Source organism: Ochotona curzoniae, unplaced genomic scaffold (assembly GCF_017591425.1).
Source record: "Ochotona curzoniae isolate NIBS_2020 unplaced genomic scaffold, NIBS_Ocur_1.0 patch258, whole genome shotgun sequence".
Lineage (NCBI taxonomy): Eukaryota > Metazoa > Chordata > Mammalia > Lagomorpha > Ochotonidae > Ochotona > Ochotona curzoniae.
Genome location: NW_024466815.1, coordinates 719,922 through 737,770, shown reverse-complemented (window position 1 = coordinate 737,770; position 17,849 = coordinate 719,922). Strand labels below are relative to the sequence as shown.

General features: G+C 57.0%; 1 protein-coding gene across 2 annotated transcripts in view; it reads right to left on the bottom strand.

Annotated features, from left to right (window-relative positions):
- The window catches only part of LOC121166876 (ryanodine receptor 1-like), a 101,470-nt gene that overhangs the window by 35,684 nt on the left and 47,937 nt on the right, over positions 1–17,849 (bottom strand). Inside the window, exons 50-78 of one of the 2 annotated variants that reach the window (XM_040996198.1) lie at positions 17,528–17,668; positions 17,017–17,180; positions 16,831–16,909; positions 16,573–16,662; positions 16,033–16,173; positions 15,809–15,883; positions 15,633–15,708; positions 15,201–15,324; positions 14,400–14,515; positions 12,791–12,858; positions 12,576–12,697; positions 12,240–12,289; positions 11,954–12,014; positions 11,613–11,851; positions 10,180–10,261; positions 9,645–9,775; positions 8,423–8,755; positions 7,645–7,885; positions 6,227–6,314; positions 6,034–6,126; positions 5,560–5,574; positions 4,318–4,488; positions 3,090–3,149; positions 2,836–2,973; positions 2,301–2,413; positions 2,069–2,165; positions 1,722–1,828; positions 406–457; positions 195–266 (exon numbers count right to left, since the gene is read on the bottom strand). In XM_040996198.1, coding sequence (XP_040852132.1) covers positions 195–266; positions 406–457; positions 1,722–1,828; positions 2,069–2,165; positions 2,301–2,413; positions 2,836–2,973; positions 3,090–3,149; positions 4,318–4,488; positions 5,560–5,574; positions 6,034–6,126; positions 6,227–6,314; positions 7,645–7,885; positions 8,423–8,755; positions 9,645–9,775; positions 10,180–10,261; positions 11,613–11,851; positions 11,954–12,014; positions 12,240–12,289; positions 12,576–12,697; positions 12,791–12,858; positions 14,400–14,515; positions 15,201–15,324; positions 15,633–15,708; positions 15,809–15,883; positions 16,033–16,173; positions 16,573–16,662; positions 16,831–16,909; positions 17,017–17,180; positions 17,528–17,668 — 3,339 coding nt within the window. The remainder of the gene's footprint in view (positions 1–194; positions 267–405; positions 458–1,721; positions 1,829–2,068; positions 2,166–2,300; positions 2,414–2,835; positions 2,974–3,089; positions 3,150–4,317; positions 4,489–5,559; positions 5,575–6,033; positions 6,127–6,226; positions 6,315–7,644; positions 7,886–8,422; positions 8,756–9,644; positions 9,776–10,179; positions 10,262–11,612; positions 11,852–11,953; positions 12,015–12,239; positions 12,290–12,575; positions 12,698–12,790; positions 12,859–14,399; positions 14,516–15,200; positions 15,325–15,632; positions 15,709–15,808; positions 15,884–16,032; positions 16,174–16,572; positions 16,663–16,830; positions 16,910–17,016; positions 17,181–17,527; positions 17,669–17,849) is intronic. The other variant, XM_040996196.1, reaches the window with a different exon arrangement.

Below are 17,849 nucleotides of genomic sequence, written 5' to 3'. Positions count from 1 at the left end.
TTCCTTTTATTCATCTAAAACCATGGTTCAGAGGAAGGGTTACCAGATGCCAAGGTGTGGGTGGAGGGAGCCTGGCTCAAGTCAATGTTCCTGGCATTGGACATCACTGCCCAGTTTGGCCCTTTGAACTCATGCTAATGATATGTTAATCAGGTCCCCAGCCCATTCCTCCAGGACCCCCATCCCCCACCTACCTCAAAGGAGACCTCAACCTCCTCTTCTTCAGCTTCGCCGCCGTTCTCCCCTCCCTCCTCCAGGTGGCAGCTCTGGAGAGGAGGTATTAGTGCAGGGTGATGGGTCTAGCAGAGGAAATGCCTCAAGCCACCCCCAGCTCTATACACACCCCGGGAGCAGGCAGCCTGCCCCCAGAGCTAAGGTGCAATGTGAGGCGAGGTGGGGCCTCACCTTGGCCATGATGTCGGCGTAGGCCATGTACAGGTAATCCTCATCCAGTTTGCTGAGGAAGGAAGCAGGGGAAGGAGGGGAAGTCAGGATCCCATCCTACAACAGCATCTTTGGAGAATCTGCCCTCTGCACAGTAGGCTGCGTGGTGTAGGCGGGTGTCTTGGGGGTGGAGGCAGAGCCAAGGGGGACTCTCTCTACTTGGTCACAGTGGGGAGAAAGGGATTCACAGGGACATTGTGCTGGAGCTCTTGGGGGCTCTTCCCACAGCCGTGGTCAGCTGCAGAGAGGGAGCCTTGGGCCTCCAGGCCACTCTGCCACACGCTGGCTCACTTAGCGACTGGGCTCAGCCACCGCTTTCTCTCCGGGCTTGCTCAGGGTTTACCCTGGGCCAGTGCCTCTTCTAAGTGCCTTGCAGAAGTGAACACAGTTATCCTGCTAAGGAGGTACATGAGTGATCCCATTCTACAGGTGGGGAAACTGGAATGGGGCTCATTGATGTTTGGAACTTGCATTGAGATTCAACTGAACAGCCCAGCCCCAGAGTCACTCTTGGCCCACCAGATGGAAACCAGGACCCCACCGTGGCCTGAGGTCAGAACTCTGGCCAATGAGATGTGAGAGAAGCTTCCAGAGTGCAACGGCCCTTCTTGGACATAGACTTAGAGAAAAGTCTTGCCTGCCCCTCCTGCCTTGTGTTTGCTGTCTGGCCTGTGACATGATGTCTGGATGTGCAGTGTCCATCTTGGGATCACTAGCCAAGAGCTAAGATTGGCAGAGCAGAAAGTCAAACAGAGCCTGGGTCACCGATGAGGTCATCACTGCAGTCACAGAAGCCACTGCTCAGCTGCGGACTGCATGGTCCCTGACATGACACGTGGAAGAAAGATGGCCCCTTTCTGCACCTAATCCCTCGACGATGGGAGGGCAGCATCTGTCCGAGGGCTTGGCATAGTGTCTGACCTCACATGCCGCGCCTCTAGGCAGCTCTCCCCAAGGCCACGGCTTCTCACAGGCCCGAGCCTGACAAAGCTCCGGCCTCTTCTGTATGCTGGAAATCATGTTGTTTTCCCCTCACCCCAAAGACCCTGATTGTGTTTGAGGGAGACCTTTGGCAATAGATAAGCCCAGTGACACTTACAAGGCCTGTGAGCCCTGCAGAGGAGATGCCCTGAGAGGGAGGAAGAGCAGCTGTATGTGGGGGTTCCCCAGGAATGGGGATTGGGGGACACAGAAGGCCTCCCTGTGTGCATGTGATGGGGAGGGGAGGGCTCTTCCCCAGGACCTGGGGCTTGTCTGAGGCTAGGTAGCACCCTCACCTCTTTTCCGTTAAGGCTGTCCGGCTAAAGTGCAGAACCAGCTGGTGCAGGGGGTCGGGCTTCTTCTCCTCCACTTCCTCCTCCTCTTCCTCCTGCTCCCCAGCTTTCTGGAGTCGGGGTAGAGGCGGGGCTGGGGAAAGGCTTCCAGAGTCCCCTCTTATCTTTGCCTGTAGCCACATGGGCTGGATTTTTTTTGTCTCTTCCCCCACATCCTATTCCCTGCCTTGGTTCTCTGCAAGCCAGAGGCTGCCATTTTATCCCCTCCATGCGAAGAGCACCCCCTGGAGGTGTGCAACAGGCAGCCCATCTCCAGCCTTCCCCATCTCCCACGGTGGCCCCGGGCTCACTGAAAGGTCATCTATCATGCGATCCTCGAAACTGTGGTCCTCGGTCAGGATCCAGGCGGCCTTGTAACTCTCCAGGAACATGTTACAGGCCCGGTGTCTGTGAGAGCGAGGTCTGGCTGTGTCTCCAACTCCCATATACCTGCCGCCCCCGCTAACCCTGAAGCCCCTCTCTATCCATCCCCCCCCATCTCATGTCCCTCAGCCTGCCCTCTCCTGGCCTGTGAGGGCTTACGTTGGTAAGTTGTACAGCGGAGTCATCCGGAAGCAGGCCACCACGGCTCGCCGGCGCTGCTTGGATAACAGCTTGTGCCACACGGCCTTCTTGGATTTGTAAGGGTGCTCGGTCTGCAGGCGGGACATTTGGTCATGTTGCCAGACCCTGCCCGGAGCTTGATCCCCAAGCCCAGCCTTGCGTCAAGCTACCCAGGTCTGCAAGCAGGCTGGGGAATACCCGGGCTCCGCCCACAGAGCCCGCACATCTGTTTCCATCCTAGGTCCCGCCTACACATTCAGTGCCTCCCCTTGGGCCTCGCTCCAACTCCAAGGCCCACCCAAGGCCATTCGCGCAGACTCAAGGCTCCAGACCCAGAACTTCTTTGATTCCGCCCACAAAGGCGAGATGAAGGCTCAGGTTTCCCCGCCCACAATTCCAAGGCCAACCCAAGCCCCGCCCACAAACTCCAGGTTTCACCCAGGCCCCGCCCACAGAGCCACAGCCTCACCCCAGGCTCCGCCCAGAATCCCAAGCTTTTCCCCCACTCACGCACCTGTTCCAGGTGGTAGAGCACCGCCGACACCTCCTGGACCCTGCGGACGATTTTCTCCGGGTCGTCAGTGCCCTCCTCGCGGCCAGGCAGGCCCCGGTAGAGCGCCATCTGCCAGCGCAGAGATGGGGAACCTTCGACCTGTGGGAGACAGCGTTGTCCAGGTGAGGCGACCCGGCCTCCAGGGCCTCTTGCGGCTCCAGGCTGGGGTGGCGGGATTGGGGAGTGGGGCGGGGCCGGGGGGGGGGCTGGAATACCTTTCCTTGCAGGTGAAGGTTGTTCTGCAGAAACTCCCGGACCTCCTCGTCGGTGTCTTTCTGGGGAGACAAGACAGCAGCTCGTCAGTGCTCATGTGCAGCCCGTTCTCTGACCCACACCTCCTTCCCTCCCGGGCTGGCTCTGGGGAGGACACAGAGGCCCAGGAAGGACTCTACAGGTCGGCAGGGGTAACAGAGGCATCCTTGCAGGCCAAAGGGGGCACAGGGCTGCCTTGGGGTGACAGTAAGGATTCAAGGGCCCGCAGGGGATCTGGGATGAGGAAGCAAGATGAGGAGAGCCAAGCATCCAAGACTGAATAAGGCTGAGGAGGAAGCCGGGTGAGGGAAGGGGTCAGACGGAGTAGGGGGTTTTGAAGATGTGGGTGGTCGTGGCAATGAGCAACAAGGCTATGGGGAATCACCCAGATCAACCAGGTGACTGGTATACAGGGACTGAAGTAAGGGTCAGCAGGGTGGGGGCAGGGAAAGGGGGTCAGTGCTCTTTAGGGTCCTGGCGGGCGCTAGGAGGAGCCCGAAGTCCTCAGAAAGAGGCTTTTGCAGGTCCCAGGGAAGGGGTCCTTGAGAAACCAGGGCAGAAGTTGGTGGTCTTCAAGTTAGTAGGATCCAAGGGAGGCTTCTAGGGGTCTTAGAACTAAATCCTGTGAGAATTTCTTGGGGCCCCTAAGGTCGAAAAGGATTCTGAGGGGAGGTCCTTGCTGGCCCATACAAGGGACAAAAAGGGAGCCTCGTTGGAATCCCAGGAGGTTTAAAAGATTCTGGGGCAGTAGTAGTTGTACCCTCATGATCTTCAAGACCCCAGAGGTTTGGATATTGACCTGTGGGAGGGGCTATTGGGACCCTAGGGGCTGTTTGGGGTTCACCAGTGCCTTGATGGGCACAAGTAGAGTTGAAGGGGAGGGGCCAGCACGGTCCTGAGGTCAATAGGAGGTGAGTTCAGGGAGAACCCAAAGGCTCAACCCTAAGTATGGAAGGAGGCGGGTTCTAGAGTGCCGACAGAACCTTTTTGGACTCATGGTGTCATGGCAGGGGTCCTGCAGAGCTCATTAAGACCCTGTGATGTTAGTGACATTCCTGGATGTGAGTGGTGTCCAGGATCCTGGAGGAGTTCTCGCAGGGGGTGGGGTGGGGGGAGGGAACCTCCCGCCATGACCAGTGGGTGCTGGGGGAGGAGGACTTGGCAGGTTCCCAGGAGGGGCTGGGCAGGTACCAGGGCATAGCGGGTCTTGGCCAGCGCGATGAGGTCCTGGTCAGTGGGTGCGCACATGTTCAGGCCGATGGGCAGCATCTTTTTCAGTGTGGCCACGATGAGCGATGTCTGTACTGAGTACCGGTCACCCCGGCGCTTCTTCTTGGTGCGTTCCTGGTCCGAGCCGCCCGACTGTGGGGACCGAGAGCTCAGCACCAGCCTGGGCCCAGCTCAGGCCTGGCCCCACTGCCCACACTCTAGCCCCTGCCTGGACAGCAGGCACCCCATACCCAACCTCAGACCACCCCTCCGCTTCTACCCTTGGCCTTGCTACTCCGTCCCATCAGAACCCAGCCCTGACTGTGGGCCCTCCCCGACCCAAGTCTGTATCCCAAATGCCTAACTCCTAACCCAAACCCTGCCAAGGTTTCCCAAAATCCAGGCCTTTTTTTTTCCCGCTTTGACAATCTTCTCCCAGAATCCCCCAAGACTCCCCATGATGACCCTCCCCTGTCATGCACACTCCCACACTTCATATCCCAAGACCAGGTCTCCAAGAATGAAAGATGCAGATCCACAAAGAGTTGCAAGAGGCAAAAGAAATTGGAAGAAAGAGAGACACTGAGAGATGAAGAGGGAGACAAGGACATGGGGAGACAGAAAGATCCAGAAAGATCCACAGAGTCCCACAGCCGTGTTCTGGAGCCCCCTGGGTGCAAACCCGTGTCCCGGGCGTGCCCAGGCATGCCAGTGACAAGCTTCGGCCAGAGCCACAGCCACGCGGGCCGGCCACACGGAGCAGACCCCAAGGGCCAGGCACACTGCGGGAGGCCACGCATGCAGCATCTGCCTGGCTCCTCCCAGGGCCCTGTGCTGGGGAGGCTCAACCCAACCCAGGTTCCACAGCCAACCCCCCACACAGGAGCCCACCCCATTCTGGGTGGCTCCAGCGCCCAAGCCGTCAACCAGGGCACAGTGAGGTGCCACTGCCCCTAACCATGCGCCACGTGCTGGCCTGCCCCACCCTCCAGACCTCAGCCCACAATGCTTTGGGAAAGCTGAAAGTTGCCTTTCTTTCTTTCTTTTTTTCTTAACAAATGAAAAAAAAAAGTAAAAGAAAAGAAAAAGAAAGAAAGAAGTCAATTAGTGAAGACCTGAGAGGAGGGGAAGGGCTGGGGGGAGGAAGAGAAGAAGGGTGGGGGCTGGGAGTGGGGTGGGTGGTTAGTCAAGAGCCATGCAGAAGGTCCCAGACTTGGGGCTGACCTGTACATCTCCCGCCTGCTCCACCGGGTTGCAGACAGAGACAAGAAGGGTTACCCGAGCCCCACAGAGAACCCTGCACCCAACTCCACATGTTCCTCTGCCCCACCCTGTGGCCCACTCCCCTTAAGCTGGCCGTTTCTAGACCTGGCTGGAAGGAGTGGGTTTGTTCTTCAGGACCCTGAAGAGGGACAATTCTAAGAGGCAAGTGGGAATAGGAGGCAGGGGTGTGGGACCATGGGGAGAGGAGACCAGGGAAGGGAAGTGAGTGTAGGATGAGGGTTGGCGAGGAGGAGAGAAAGTGGAAGGGAGAGCCGGGGAGGAGGGGGCTGGTGTGCAGGAGGAGCTGTCGTGAGGGCCACAGGGAGTGTGCTCAGCACAGGACCAGCTGGAGGGGTAAGAAGGGGTCGGGCAGGACTCCCCGGAGGCTGCACCCTCCCTCCCCACCAAGTGCCAACTGCTGAGCAGAGCACCTACCTTGGCCATCTTGCTCTTGCTGTCAGCCGTCAGGAAGGACATGTTGTTGATCTCATTCTGGACCACGAAGTTCTGCTCCTCACGCTTAAAGTTCTAGGGGTGGAGAAGGGGAGGCACTGTGTTGGGGGTGGGGTGGGCCAGGGTGGGAGAAGACGGTGTTGGTGAGGGCAGCGGCAGTGGGATGGGGACTCACATGGGACTTGGACCAGTAGATGAAGATCTCGCCCACCATCCGGAATAACTCCTCAGCACTGGGGTTGGGCTCCGTCAGCCAGTGTGCCCTGGGATAAGGGAATGGTGGCAGGTGAGGGTGGCAGTCCCCAGGCAGTGGGAGAGATAGGGTCTCCTGGGGCCATGTTCAGGTGCACATGTCTACATTTTCAAACAACTATTGCTTTTCTGCACAAGGTTGGCACTCACATTTAGCGTTCCAACAGACACACCAAGAGTGGGTGCCGCTTGGTCCTCATGTGAGCACCCCTACATCTAGAAGCAGTTCTCAGAGGCAACCTTGTGCCTCCTACAGCCTCACCCTCTTCCTGTGCCCCAGTGATGACCCTTACCCTGCTGCTAGCCCATAAGCTACTTTTTTCTGGTCTCAACATTACAGAAATAAACAAGCTGACAGGGGCTCCATCCTGTCCCTCAGCTTAACGCCTATGTCATCCACACAGCTGTGGCTGTGTGTTGTCACCAGTCGTCCACTCATCGCTGTGTAGTGTCCCTTTAGGTGCCTGGGACACAACTGTCCAGTCTTGCTGAGGGTCCACCTTCCCCTCTCAGGAGCTTCAAGATGAGCAAGCAGGGGGAGCAGAGGAGGGGAACACAGGCATTTTTCCTTCTCTGATCGCTCAGTGGATCCTGCACACCCCAGCATCCCTCCCCTCTGCTCAGACAGGAACTAGAACCAAGCTCTGAGACCTGCAAGACGTGGAGCTTTCCCTTAGATCAAATGTAGCAAAAATGGAAAGCTTCTAGGTTCTCTCTAAGCTCAATAGGGCAAGGGTGAGCCAACAGTTCTCGTAGCTTACTTGTGCTGACAGACCTTGTGACTGGGTTCAGCAGTTGGTTCAGCTTGAATCAACACCACGAATGGTACTTACACAGCATATACATCACCCTTCCCATTGCTGTTCCCGGGGCAGACATAGTTAATCCATCACCAAACCCTTGATGCGACCTTAAAATGTATTTCAACCAGGATGGAGTGCACAGTTGAACCTGATTCACTCTCCCTGGATTAGACTGCATCTCAGGGCTATGGCTCTGAAAGCAGGAGTTGGGATGTCAGGGAGAGGCTAGTCATTTAATGACACCTGCCCTTGTCATTTTACTCAAGGGCTGTGCTTCTAGGGGACAATGAGCTTGATCAGATCCAAACTAGTTTCCTTTCCTTAGTAATGGTGCAGGGCCACCAGACAGCCCCAGCCACCCAGGCCTGCCGACACAGTGTGAGTGGGAAAACAAGAGGCAGAAGCCAGAAGGGATGGGGTGGGGGAAGGGGGTTGTCAGAGGGTGGGGTTGGGGCAGGTGGGCATGGGAAGAAGTGCACTGCAGGTCTGAATATGGGGAGATCAGAGGGTGGGGTGGGGCCAGCCAAGGCGGGCTGACCTGTTGTTGTCCACGTAGCGGATGAGCAGTGGGTAGAGGGCGTATAGGTCCCGGCAGAGCACAGAGAACTCATCCCGCACCAGGAGCTCGCCCTCCTCGGCCTCCGCCTTGGCCTCCAGCCGCAGCTGCTCCTCTTCCGCTACGACCTTGCCTGCCCGCTTGCGCAGCCGCCCGATGGTGGGGATGAAGTGAGAGTGCAGGAGCTCAGGCCGTGCCCGGCTCACGATGGGCTGGGCAAACACTGTGGGACACAGAGGTGGGGCACTCGGATCTGACCTCTGACCTAGCCCTCACCCCCCCAACTCGTGGCTTCAGACGTGCTTTGAACCCAGCAGCACTAATCATTTGAGCCCAACTAGGCCCTGACCCTCCTCTGATCCACTTCTGACCTTGGGCCAGGCTGACTTGACATAGTCCCTAAACCCTGGTCTTAATTCTAACCCTGAACTGAACCAATGTTCCTATCCTGTGACACTGGCCTGACACGAGACCCTGACCTCTGACCATTGAATTCTCATCCTGGACGAACATGATCCTGACTCCAGCCTTTAACCTCTGACCCCCCTCTGACCCCCCAGTGACCCAGATTCTTACTTCACCCTGTGGCTTTCCTTCCTTCCTTCCTTCCTTCCTTCCTTCCTTCCTCCCTTCCTTTTTTTCTTTCTTTCTTCTTTTTTTCTTAAGATTTATTTTTTATTGCAAAGTCAGATATACAGAGAGGAGGAAAAGACAGAGAGGAAGATCTTCCACCCGATGACTCACTCCCTAAGTGACCCACCAGCAAGCCGCTTCATCCAGGTGGCCTCATCGATGCCCAGGTTGTTGACGATGATGCGCAGGATGTTGCCCAACAGGGAGTTGAGGTGGTCGGAGGTGACGGCCGTGCAGGGTGGGGGCGCCCCGGCGGGCAATGCAGGTGGGGGCGCCTCAGGCCCACGCTCCCACCAGCGGGGCAGGTAACTGCACAGCATGGGCAGTGTGATCTCAATGACATGTGGCATCTCTGTGTAGCGAGCCCCGGACTCGGCCAGCCCCCCGATGTCTGCCATGAGCCGCTCCAGTACAGGGATGTCGGGGCACATCTCCTCCACGCTGTTGGGAAGCCCCAGGACTGGGGAGCAGGGCGAGGTCTAAGCATGCTGAGTGACCACCCTCAAAACCTCAGGGCCTGTTCGTGCATCAGACACCCCTGAATAGGTCCCGGCTGGTTTCCCAAACCCCACTCCTCAGATCCTAACCCAAAACCCATGACCCCCTCAACTCTCACATTGACTCAGCCATCCCCCAACACTTCACATCCCAAAAAACCCACCCAAGTTCTAGCCTCATGCCTAAAAATCTTCACTCCTTAAGTCCCCCTCATCCCAGGCCCATTGCCCCCCATCCTGGCTGGCTGCAAAGCAGTCACTCAAGACGCCATCCTGCAGCCCAGCTTGCCCATGTCACCCCTCTGCATCCCGCAGCTCACTGCCTGCTTGTCCACTAGCCTGCTCTGGGACAGGCCCCAGGTTCTGGGAATAGGGCACTACCTCGGATCAGAGTCCCACCCCAGAGATTATTCCAGAGATCTGCGCCTCCACCTAACCCTGAGAACCCCAGCAGTGCTTGTCTGGTCATCACTGAATCTCAGGGACCAAGGACAGCACCTTCATTACAGCGGAAAGGCAGTGAGCACTCGTTAAGGAAGCCGTGAAAGACTCACATCTTCCTCTAAACTTGCCACACTGCTGCAGCCCTTAGCCAAAACTCAAGGGTCCTGGCAAGTCCCTGTGCCCCCAAGCCTGATGAAAGTCCTATGTCACTACCTCTAAAAGGAATCCCACAGCTCCAAATTCCACCCTTGACCCCTCAGTTTTCCCTACAGCCTCGGATGCATAAGCTCTGGGAGTCCCAGATGTGGACCACCGCAACCCGGTGTGGGGGTGTTCCCTCAGCCTGGCACGGCCAGGATCCTGCCACAGCAGGCTCTGCCCTGGGCCCAGTGCCCCACTGTCACTTACTGGCTCGCTCCCTGGGGGACTTGGTGGTGTACACCGAGCAGGCATTGTACTCGTTGAGCTGAGGCTCCAAGAAGGCCACAGGCATGGCGGCTGCTAGACGGGCCAGGCACTCCCCGAGGGCTGGTCGCAGTCTGGAGGAGGGGGCTGAGCATGAATTTTGGGCTCATGGGGTCCAGAGCCTCCCCTCCTGCCCCCGCCTATGCCCTGCTCCCATCCCCTCAGGGACCTCTTGCTCCATCTGTCACTCCAGCCCAGCACTGTCAGTGCTCCTTCCTGACAGGAAGCCATCAAGCATCCTGGTCACCCAGGGCCACATTCCCCCACCCCATAGGTCCCCAACACTGGGTGGCCTGGGGCCTTTGAAACTGGCTGTTCCCGATTGTCCTCACATGGTCACTGGGTGGAACTGCAGTAGCCACTGCTGAGTCCACTGTGGTACTTGCAGACTCTGCTCAGGTCCCAACCTGTCACCCACCCCTATCATCTTCCCCACAATTCCATTCCTGGCTCCCAAACTATAGGTCCCTCTCCTTACTTTTCCACGTAAGTATTCTTGGTGGTCCCCAGAGAGTAGATGCTGCACAGTGTTCGGTAGCAGGACACCTGAACGTCATCCACTTAGAGGAAGAGAGAGGGTAAGGGTGCCCATGGGTGATGACCACCACCGGGCATCCTCCCACCTGCCGCCCTCACCCCTGAATGGGCAGGGCAGTAAGAGTAGAGGCTGAAGGGCCAGCCTGCTGGCTTGGTTTTGTTTAGCTATGTGACTTGAGCACAGTCCAAGTCCTTCCTAGCCTCCATTTTTTTTTCCTGTCTACTCAATCAACTGGGGGTAAATGTGTGCCATCTTCATGGCATGCTTCTGAAGATCCAGTGAGCCCACTGTTGAACAGGAACCGGAGCAGGGTCCATGGCAGGCACTCAACAAAGCGGGCGGTGGTCATTTTCCTTAGAGAGACATCTGGGGTTGCTTGATGGAGAGCATTGGGTACTTCCTCCAACTCAGGTCTTAGGTAAACCATGTGCCTCCCACAGGCCCAATGAGGGACACCCATTATGTGGAAGCTATAGTGACAGGGGTCTTTTGGTAAAGCTGCTGGACACCGCGGCTGGCGCTGTGGCCTAGCAAGTAAAGCCACCGTTGCCTTGCCAGCACCCCAGATGCATGCCAACTGGCATCTCAGCTCTTATGCCTCTGATTCAGGTTCTCTGCATCATGTTGGAGACCTAGAGGAAGCTACTGGCTCCTGGTTTCAGATCAATCCAGCTCTGGCACTTGCAGCCATATGAGGGGAGTGAGGTAGCAGATGGAAGACTCTGTCTCTCCCTGAGTAACACTGTTTTCCTTTGCTGAACACATACCCTTCCTAACTCAGCCTGCTACTTGCCAGGATTGGCTACGGTTTGAGTGATCCCGCAAGGGCGCCTGTGCTGATTTGACCCCCCCCAAGGCAGGATGAAGAGGGCAGGCGTCTAATCTGATTGTGTTGCTTAGAGATGGGGTGTCAGGGAGGGGTGGTGATCAGGGAGCAGTCAGACCACCGAAGATGGATTAATCCTGGTAGCCTGGTAAGATAGAGAGAGAGATGCTGAAGGCTACAGATGCACACACGTGTGCCCCATCTCTTGACGTGTGACGCCCTGCACAGCCTGAAGACTCTGCCAGCCGGAGGGCCACCAGCAGACACAGGCCCTGGAGCCTCAAGATCCTGGTCCTGGAGCTAAAGATACTTTTCTCTCTATGAAGCCTTTGAGCAACATAAGAACCAATATATTGGCGGAGGCACAAAAAAAAAAAACCAACAACCCAGAACCAATATATTGATTGTGCCTGTAGCCATCCATTCACAGGGGAGAGGCAGTGCTGGCCTCGGCCCCACCCAACTCTGGCCCCGCCCCTGCCTGCTCTGGCCCCGCCCATAGTTCACCCAGGCTCCTCCCCCCAGCTGCAGCGTCAGCAGTCCTTACAGATGACGTCGTCTCCGAACTGGTGCTGCGCGATGTGCTGGAAGAGCGTGGTGAGGACAGGCAGCAGGGCCACGGTGGTGTAGGTGAGGTTCTGGCCCACGCCCTTCACCTGCGTGCGTGCCTGGGACACCTTGCCCAGCCGCAGGTTCTCCACCATCTTCTCGATGTCCTCTGAGGCGCTTTCAAAGAAGGAGCGGAGGCCGGCCTTGACGATCTCGGGGCCTGATTTCATCACCGTCCTAGGAACAGGGGGTTGAGGTGACCCAGAGTCTCCACCCAAAGGGAGATGATGGGACAGCCTGGGCACCACTAGGGGGGCGGGGCACGGCTGGTAGCATTACCTGGCATCCAGGGAGCGGGCCAGGATGTGAAGACAGTTGACTACGGCTGGGGCGTCCGTGCCTAGGAAGGGCAGATGGTGGGTGTGAAGGGTGGGTGAGGGGGACCGCACCTGCCTCCATGGCCACCCCAGCCCACCTCTCCCTGGTGAGCCCAGGATGCCACTGAGCTCCCAGCCTGGCCCCTAAAGCCCCATGCATTTCCCCACATACAGTCTTCCAATGTCTGGAGACCCCAAAAGTGAGGTGGCAGGGATGGAGACACAGGCTCAGGTGAGCAGCTACTCACCAAAGAGAGAGACTCGGTGGCGAACAAGGGCAGCCAGCTTACAGAAGAGGCTACAGGAGGAGGAAGGGACAGGAGGGAGGGGTGCAGGGGGTGAGGGGCGCAGGACAGCAGGTAGGGCCAGGGGAGGGGAAGCAGAGAGCCCATGGCAGTGAGATGGACAAGCTTGGACAGTCCCACTTAGGACAGCGGGACTCTGGCTTTCTGACCAGGTAGGTAGAACAACCCACGCCCAGCACCCAGAAGAAAGCACTCTGCCTCTTGCCCCCGAGAACCAAGTGTAGGAGGGAGGGGTCCAGAGTGACACCCCAGGGAGGTCAGAGGTCGCAGGCAACCAACCTGGTGATCATTTCCTTCTCCTTGTTGGAGGCGTGGCCCCCACTGCCCAGCACTTTGGCAGGTGTGGACAGGAAGTAGAGGCAGTGGTTGGTGAAGTACTGGTTGATCAAGGGGAGCAGGATCTGGGGACAGAGGGGAGAAGATGGGGGCATGGGTGGGGGAGCAAGAGCCCACCCAGCCCCTGCTGGCTTCTAAGCAACACCCCCTACTCTCACCTTAGCAAAGAATTTAATCTCCTGCTCATGTGGGGACTTCTCCACTCGTCCACTGCTGACCACAGCCTCTGTGGGGGAAGGTGAGATGGAGTCACGGTGAGGGGGAAGAGGTGTCCTGGCAGGAGGGCAGACTTAGGCACCAGTGGGAGATGTTTTTCTGATCTGGAGCCATCTCTTCTGACTTCAAAATAAACTTTGCGTCCCTACCTTACATCTGAGGTCTCTGACTGCTAGATCAACCCCTTCCTGCATCCGGAAGTGGGGAAGGACCACCAGCTGAGATTAGGGACGCTCTCCCTTCACTACCACCAGCCCTTTCCCTCCTGAATGTCCTTGTTGGCACCGAGCAAATTCAGAAGAAATGGATCAAGTTGATATGGACAGGGTTGAGTTCATTTTAAAATGGAACTCAGCAGAGCTGGCATCATGGTGTAGCAGGCTAAACTTCTGCCTGTGGCGTCCTGTATTAAGTACTTGTTTAAGTCCTGGCTGCTCCACTTCTGATCCAGCTCCCTACTAATGGCCTGGGAAAGCATTAAAGGATGGCCCAAGTTTTTGAGACCCTGCACCCACTTGGGAGACCCCAAAGAAGTTCTTGGCTCCTGGCTTTGGATCGGCTCAGCTCTGGCCATTATAGACAGCAGGGGAGTGAACCAGCAGATGGAAGATCTCCCTCTCTCTGTCTTTCCTTCTCTTTGTCACTTTGTCTTTCTAATAAAAATAAAAGCAAATTTCAAACAACAAAATAAATTGGAAATCAGATTTAAACAACAGGGTGCCAGGAATAATGAATACTGTTAAAATAATAATGGTGGCATCATTCTCACAGGCCCCTCTCCACGTGGCTCCCCAACTGCACAGCAAGCAAGCATACCCCACATCACAGATGAAGAAACGAAGCTGAAGGGGGCGGAACTGCCAAGGTGGCGTCCAGGTTTCAAGATGACATAGTGTGAGCCCTGCTGTCTCACTCATGTGGAGGGAAAGTGGGGGCTTTAGGCAGTGGCTTTCAAGAGGAATGAGGTGTGTGTGTGTGTAGTGGGGGCAGGGGATATGAGGGGCTCAAGGCAGTTACGGTGATGCTGAAGTGACTTCTGCAGGCAGCGGAGGGCCTAATCTTTCCTTGGAGCCGCAGCCGCAGGAGAGCCATAGAGTGCCACCTGTTCAGGCCCGTCACCCCTCGCCCTGCCCCGCTTGGCCCCTCTGCTTCCAATCCACGGGCCTTCTAACACTCAGGCCAGGGACCACCTAAGACCTTTGCATCTGGGGACCCTCAGCTTCGAAGGAACAGGAAGCCCCCATGTCCTTCTCCTCCTGCCCTAGCCTGGATAGTTCACCCGGTCTCCCTGGAGTGCCCTGTTTAGCACAAACCACATCGTAACCGGCTAAGTGATCTGCTCACTTCTGATTCACCCGAACTAAATCCGCCACAGGGAGGTGGGCAGGGACCTCTGTGTCCCCATACCTACAACAGCAGTGACAGGTACACCGTGAATGCTCAGTCACTACCAGGTGAGCAGAGAAGGCAGAAACTCAAGCATGGCTTTCCTAGCGGATGGTGGGGCTGGTTTCTGCAAGGACGGCGGAAGTGGGGAGGGGGTCTCCCTACCCAGGTGGGCAATGAACTCCTGGGAAATGTCCATCCAGCGCAGCAGCTGCTGCAGGAAGCCAAAGGCGAACCGCTTCTCGATGGAAGACGTGTCCAGCTCCATGTCCTTAAGGCCTCTGGGGGGAGAGGTGAAGAGAGGTCAGCCCAGACGCGGGCCTCATCCTATTACTCTGCTACAGCTGCACCTGCAGCTACCAGCTTTTCTGCCTCATCCCGGGTCCCAGCTCCTCTCTAGGCCACACTCTGCTATGTAGACCCCGACTTATTAGTCTCCCGCCTGTCCTAACCACGCCTCTGCTCCCCAGGCTAAGCCCCGTTAACCTTCCATCTTTCCTAACCACGCCCCTCAGTCTCCCTCCTGCCCTAAGGATGCTTCCAATGTGCCAGGTCACATCCTAATAATGACCATCTTCTGTAGCCACGCCCCTTGCTACTCTCCTTCCCTAACCATGCCCCCCAAGCTCCAAGACCTTGCCTCATTGGCCTCGCATGTATTATACTCCTGATACTTTGATCTCACTCTTCTTCGCTAGCCAGCCTCTGCTCCCCAGGCCACACGCCCTTAGCCTCCCATCTCCTGAAGCTCTTGGCTTCCTCTTGTACTAACCACATCCCCAAGCTCTCAAGCCACGCCCCATTAGCCTCCCATATCCCGTAGCCCCACCCCTGGTCCCTACCACCCAGGCCACTCCCCATTAGGCTCCCATCCGGCCCAGCCTCTCCATCCTTCTCCACACTGGTCCAGTGTTTCTGTAGCCGGGTCACCCCGCTCCCTGCTCTCTTTGGCCTCCCGCCCCGTACCTGGTGACCGCGTAGCCGTTCATCTGTAGGAACTTGAGCAGCTCCTGGGCCTTCTCTCGATCTCGTGCTTTCTCCTTGGCTGTGAGCGTGTCGTAGGGGACCAGCAGCGGGTGGGTCCCACCACCTGAGGCAGATAAAGACCTGAAATGTGGGTTCTGAAGAAGACCACGGCAGTGGCTCCTCACGGTGCAGGTGAAGGGGGGACGAGAACAATACAAACACTGCCCTCTGCTGCTGGCTGCTCCTCACCGGAGCTGGGGGTGGGGGGAGTGCTGCTACTGTTCCCATTCATTCTACAGACCGAGAAACTGAGGGGATGTGAAAGCCCCGATTCATCCAAAGCCTGTGACTTTGGGGCCGGGGGAAGACAGCAGAGGGGGTGGAGGACCAGGAGCTGGTGGGGGGGGGGAGGTGGGTAGATGGCATCTTCACCCTTGGCTTCCAGCTCCTGCTTTTTCTTTCGCCCCCACGTGTTGTGGTAATTTTCTGCCAGCTGTTCTGCCATGGCCTGGAGCAGATACAAAGAGCAACCTGGCCAGATGCAAAGGTACCACTCACACCCCTCGCACCTCACACCCCACACCCCAAGGGAAGGGCCAGGCTCTGACCTGCAGCTCCCGGGACAGGGTGACTCCACTGAGGTCGGGGGGCTGGGGGTTGTAGCCTTCTCGGGCGTCATAGGTCTGAGAGAACAAGGGATGACCAGGGCTTGACCAACTTGCTGGCCATCCCGCCCAGGTTCCAGCACCACCCCCATTCTGCCCAACCCCACCCTGCCTTGGCCCCACCCCTTCTCTAGACCCTCCCCCCTGCAACCTGGGCCCTGCCTTACCTGGGCACTCTGGGAAATCTTGCGTGTCTTTTTCTTCTCTGTCTTCTCCTCCTCACCCTCCCGGGCCTTCTCTATCGTCCACTCCCAGGCGATCATGGCCTTCAAGGACTCCTTGATGGGCCAGCGGTAAATCTCTTTGTCCTTGAGCAGACCAGAGGTGAGCAGAGTTAGTGGAATGAGGTCAGAGCAAAGCGAAGGGTGTGGGGAGGAAGGTGCCCCCCACCCCCAGCCTCACTGGCTTCCCCTGTCCTGGATTTGAATCCAGATCTCTCCCCTGCTTTGTGGCACAGCACCCCAAACACCCTCATTGTCTACAATGAAATCCTAAATCCCAGAATCCAGTCCACTGACTCTAAAAGGAACTCTTGGAATCAGGCCCACCAGGGGACGGAACCAAATGTGAGTGCAGGCAGTCCGCAGACAGGGCGCCCTAACCCATGTGCTCCCCCGGAAAGATGCAAGTCTGAGAAGCTGCCTCCCAGAACCCCCAAACTGCAAATTAATTCTGATGCATAATCCTAAACCCCAAAGGTTGATTACCTTCTCTGAAAACGTCTTGTAGGGCCTCAGCATGGGGTGGGTCTTCAGTTCTTCATCTATGTTCTCTCCATAGGACCAGCTGTTCTGGATCTAGAGGTGAGAAGAAAAGGCAGGTTGCAGGGGGAGGCATGGTGAGGGGTAAGCCCAGGAGGATCTGAGGGCTCCAGAGAAACCTGGGGTGAAGGAGTTAGGGCAGACTGGAGTCTGGGGCCAGCCAGCAGGGAAGGAGAGCCCTGTGAAGAGAAGGCCAAGGCTGACCTTGTCGAAAGCCCACTTCTCGTGTGTGTACTCCGCAAACTTGTTGATGAAGGAGTCCAGCTTCTCCGGGATGATCACACTGTGGGTGGGGGCAGGGTGCACAGATGGTGGGGCTGGGCCCCCCTCTCCATTCCCCATTCTCCCTTGGCCACCCCACCCCTGCTTCCCAACCCCATAGGGCCTCACTTGAGGGTCTCCACTGGCCGAGGGTCAAAGTTGCCTTCAGCGTCCACCGTGGCCTTCTTCTCCGCCTTGGAAGAATAGGAGGCGTCCACGTAGTCAGGGGGCAGGGCCCCTGCGATGGCACACAGACAAGGCATGGCCATGCGGTACAGCTCCTGGTCGTACTTCTGTGGGTGCCAGGGGTAGGGTGAGGCTGAGGGTAAGGTCACTGGGTGCAATCTCTGACTCACACCCTCTGTTCATCAACTCTCCTTTCAGAATCCACAGATCTCAGACCCAACCAAACCCTCACATTGCCTCCACACCCTCTCTCTCCCCAAGTCTCCAAGCTAGAGGGCCATCCCTGTTCTATAAATGCCCCCCCATTTATAGATTTGCCTACACACACACTCTTGCCTCCATCTTTGGATCCCCCAAATTTAGGAATTCTGTTCTGGATTTCCCAACTGTGGATGCTCAGCCTTCCACAATGTCCTCTTCCCCAACCCCCACCCCCCAACCCAGGTACCCAGACCTTATGGGCCAGAGAGTCGAAAATGCCCCAGAAGAGTTTGCGTGTGAGGTGCAGCTCCTCCTCTGAGGTGACCCCAAAGTTAGCCCAGCCCGTGGGGAGGCAGTAGTACTTCCAGCAGCGCTCATAGTGATTGGTGAGGAGCTGAGCACAAACGAGATGGGAAAGAGATAAGCAAATTAAGTCCAGGAGGCAGAGGGATGTTGGTGCTTCAGAATTATGGTGAAGGTGTGGGCCATGCAAGTGACATGGATAGAGCTATTTGTTTATTGAGGAATGGTTCCTGACAGTTTATTATGTAAATCTGGTGTTCTAATTTAAAGTC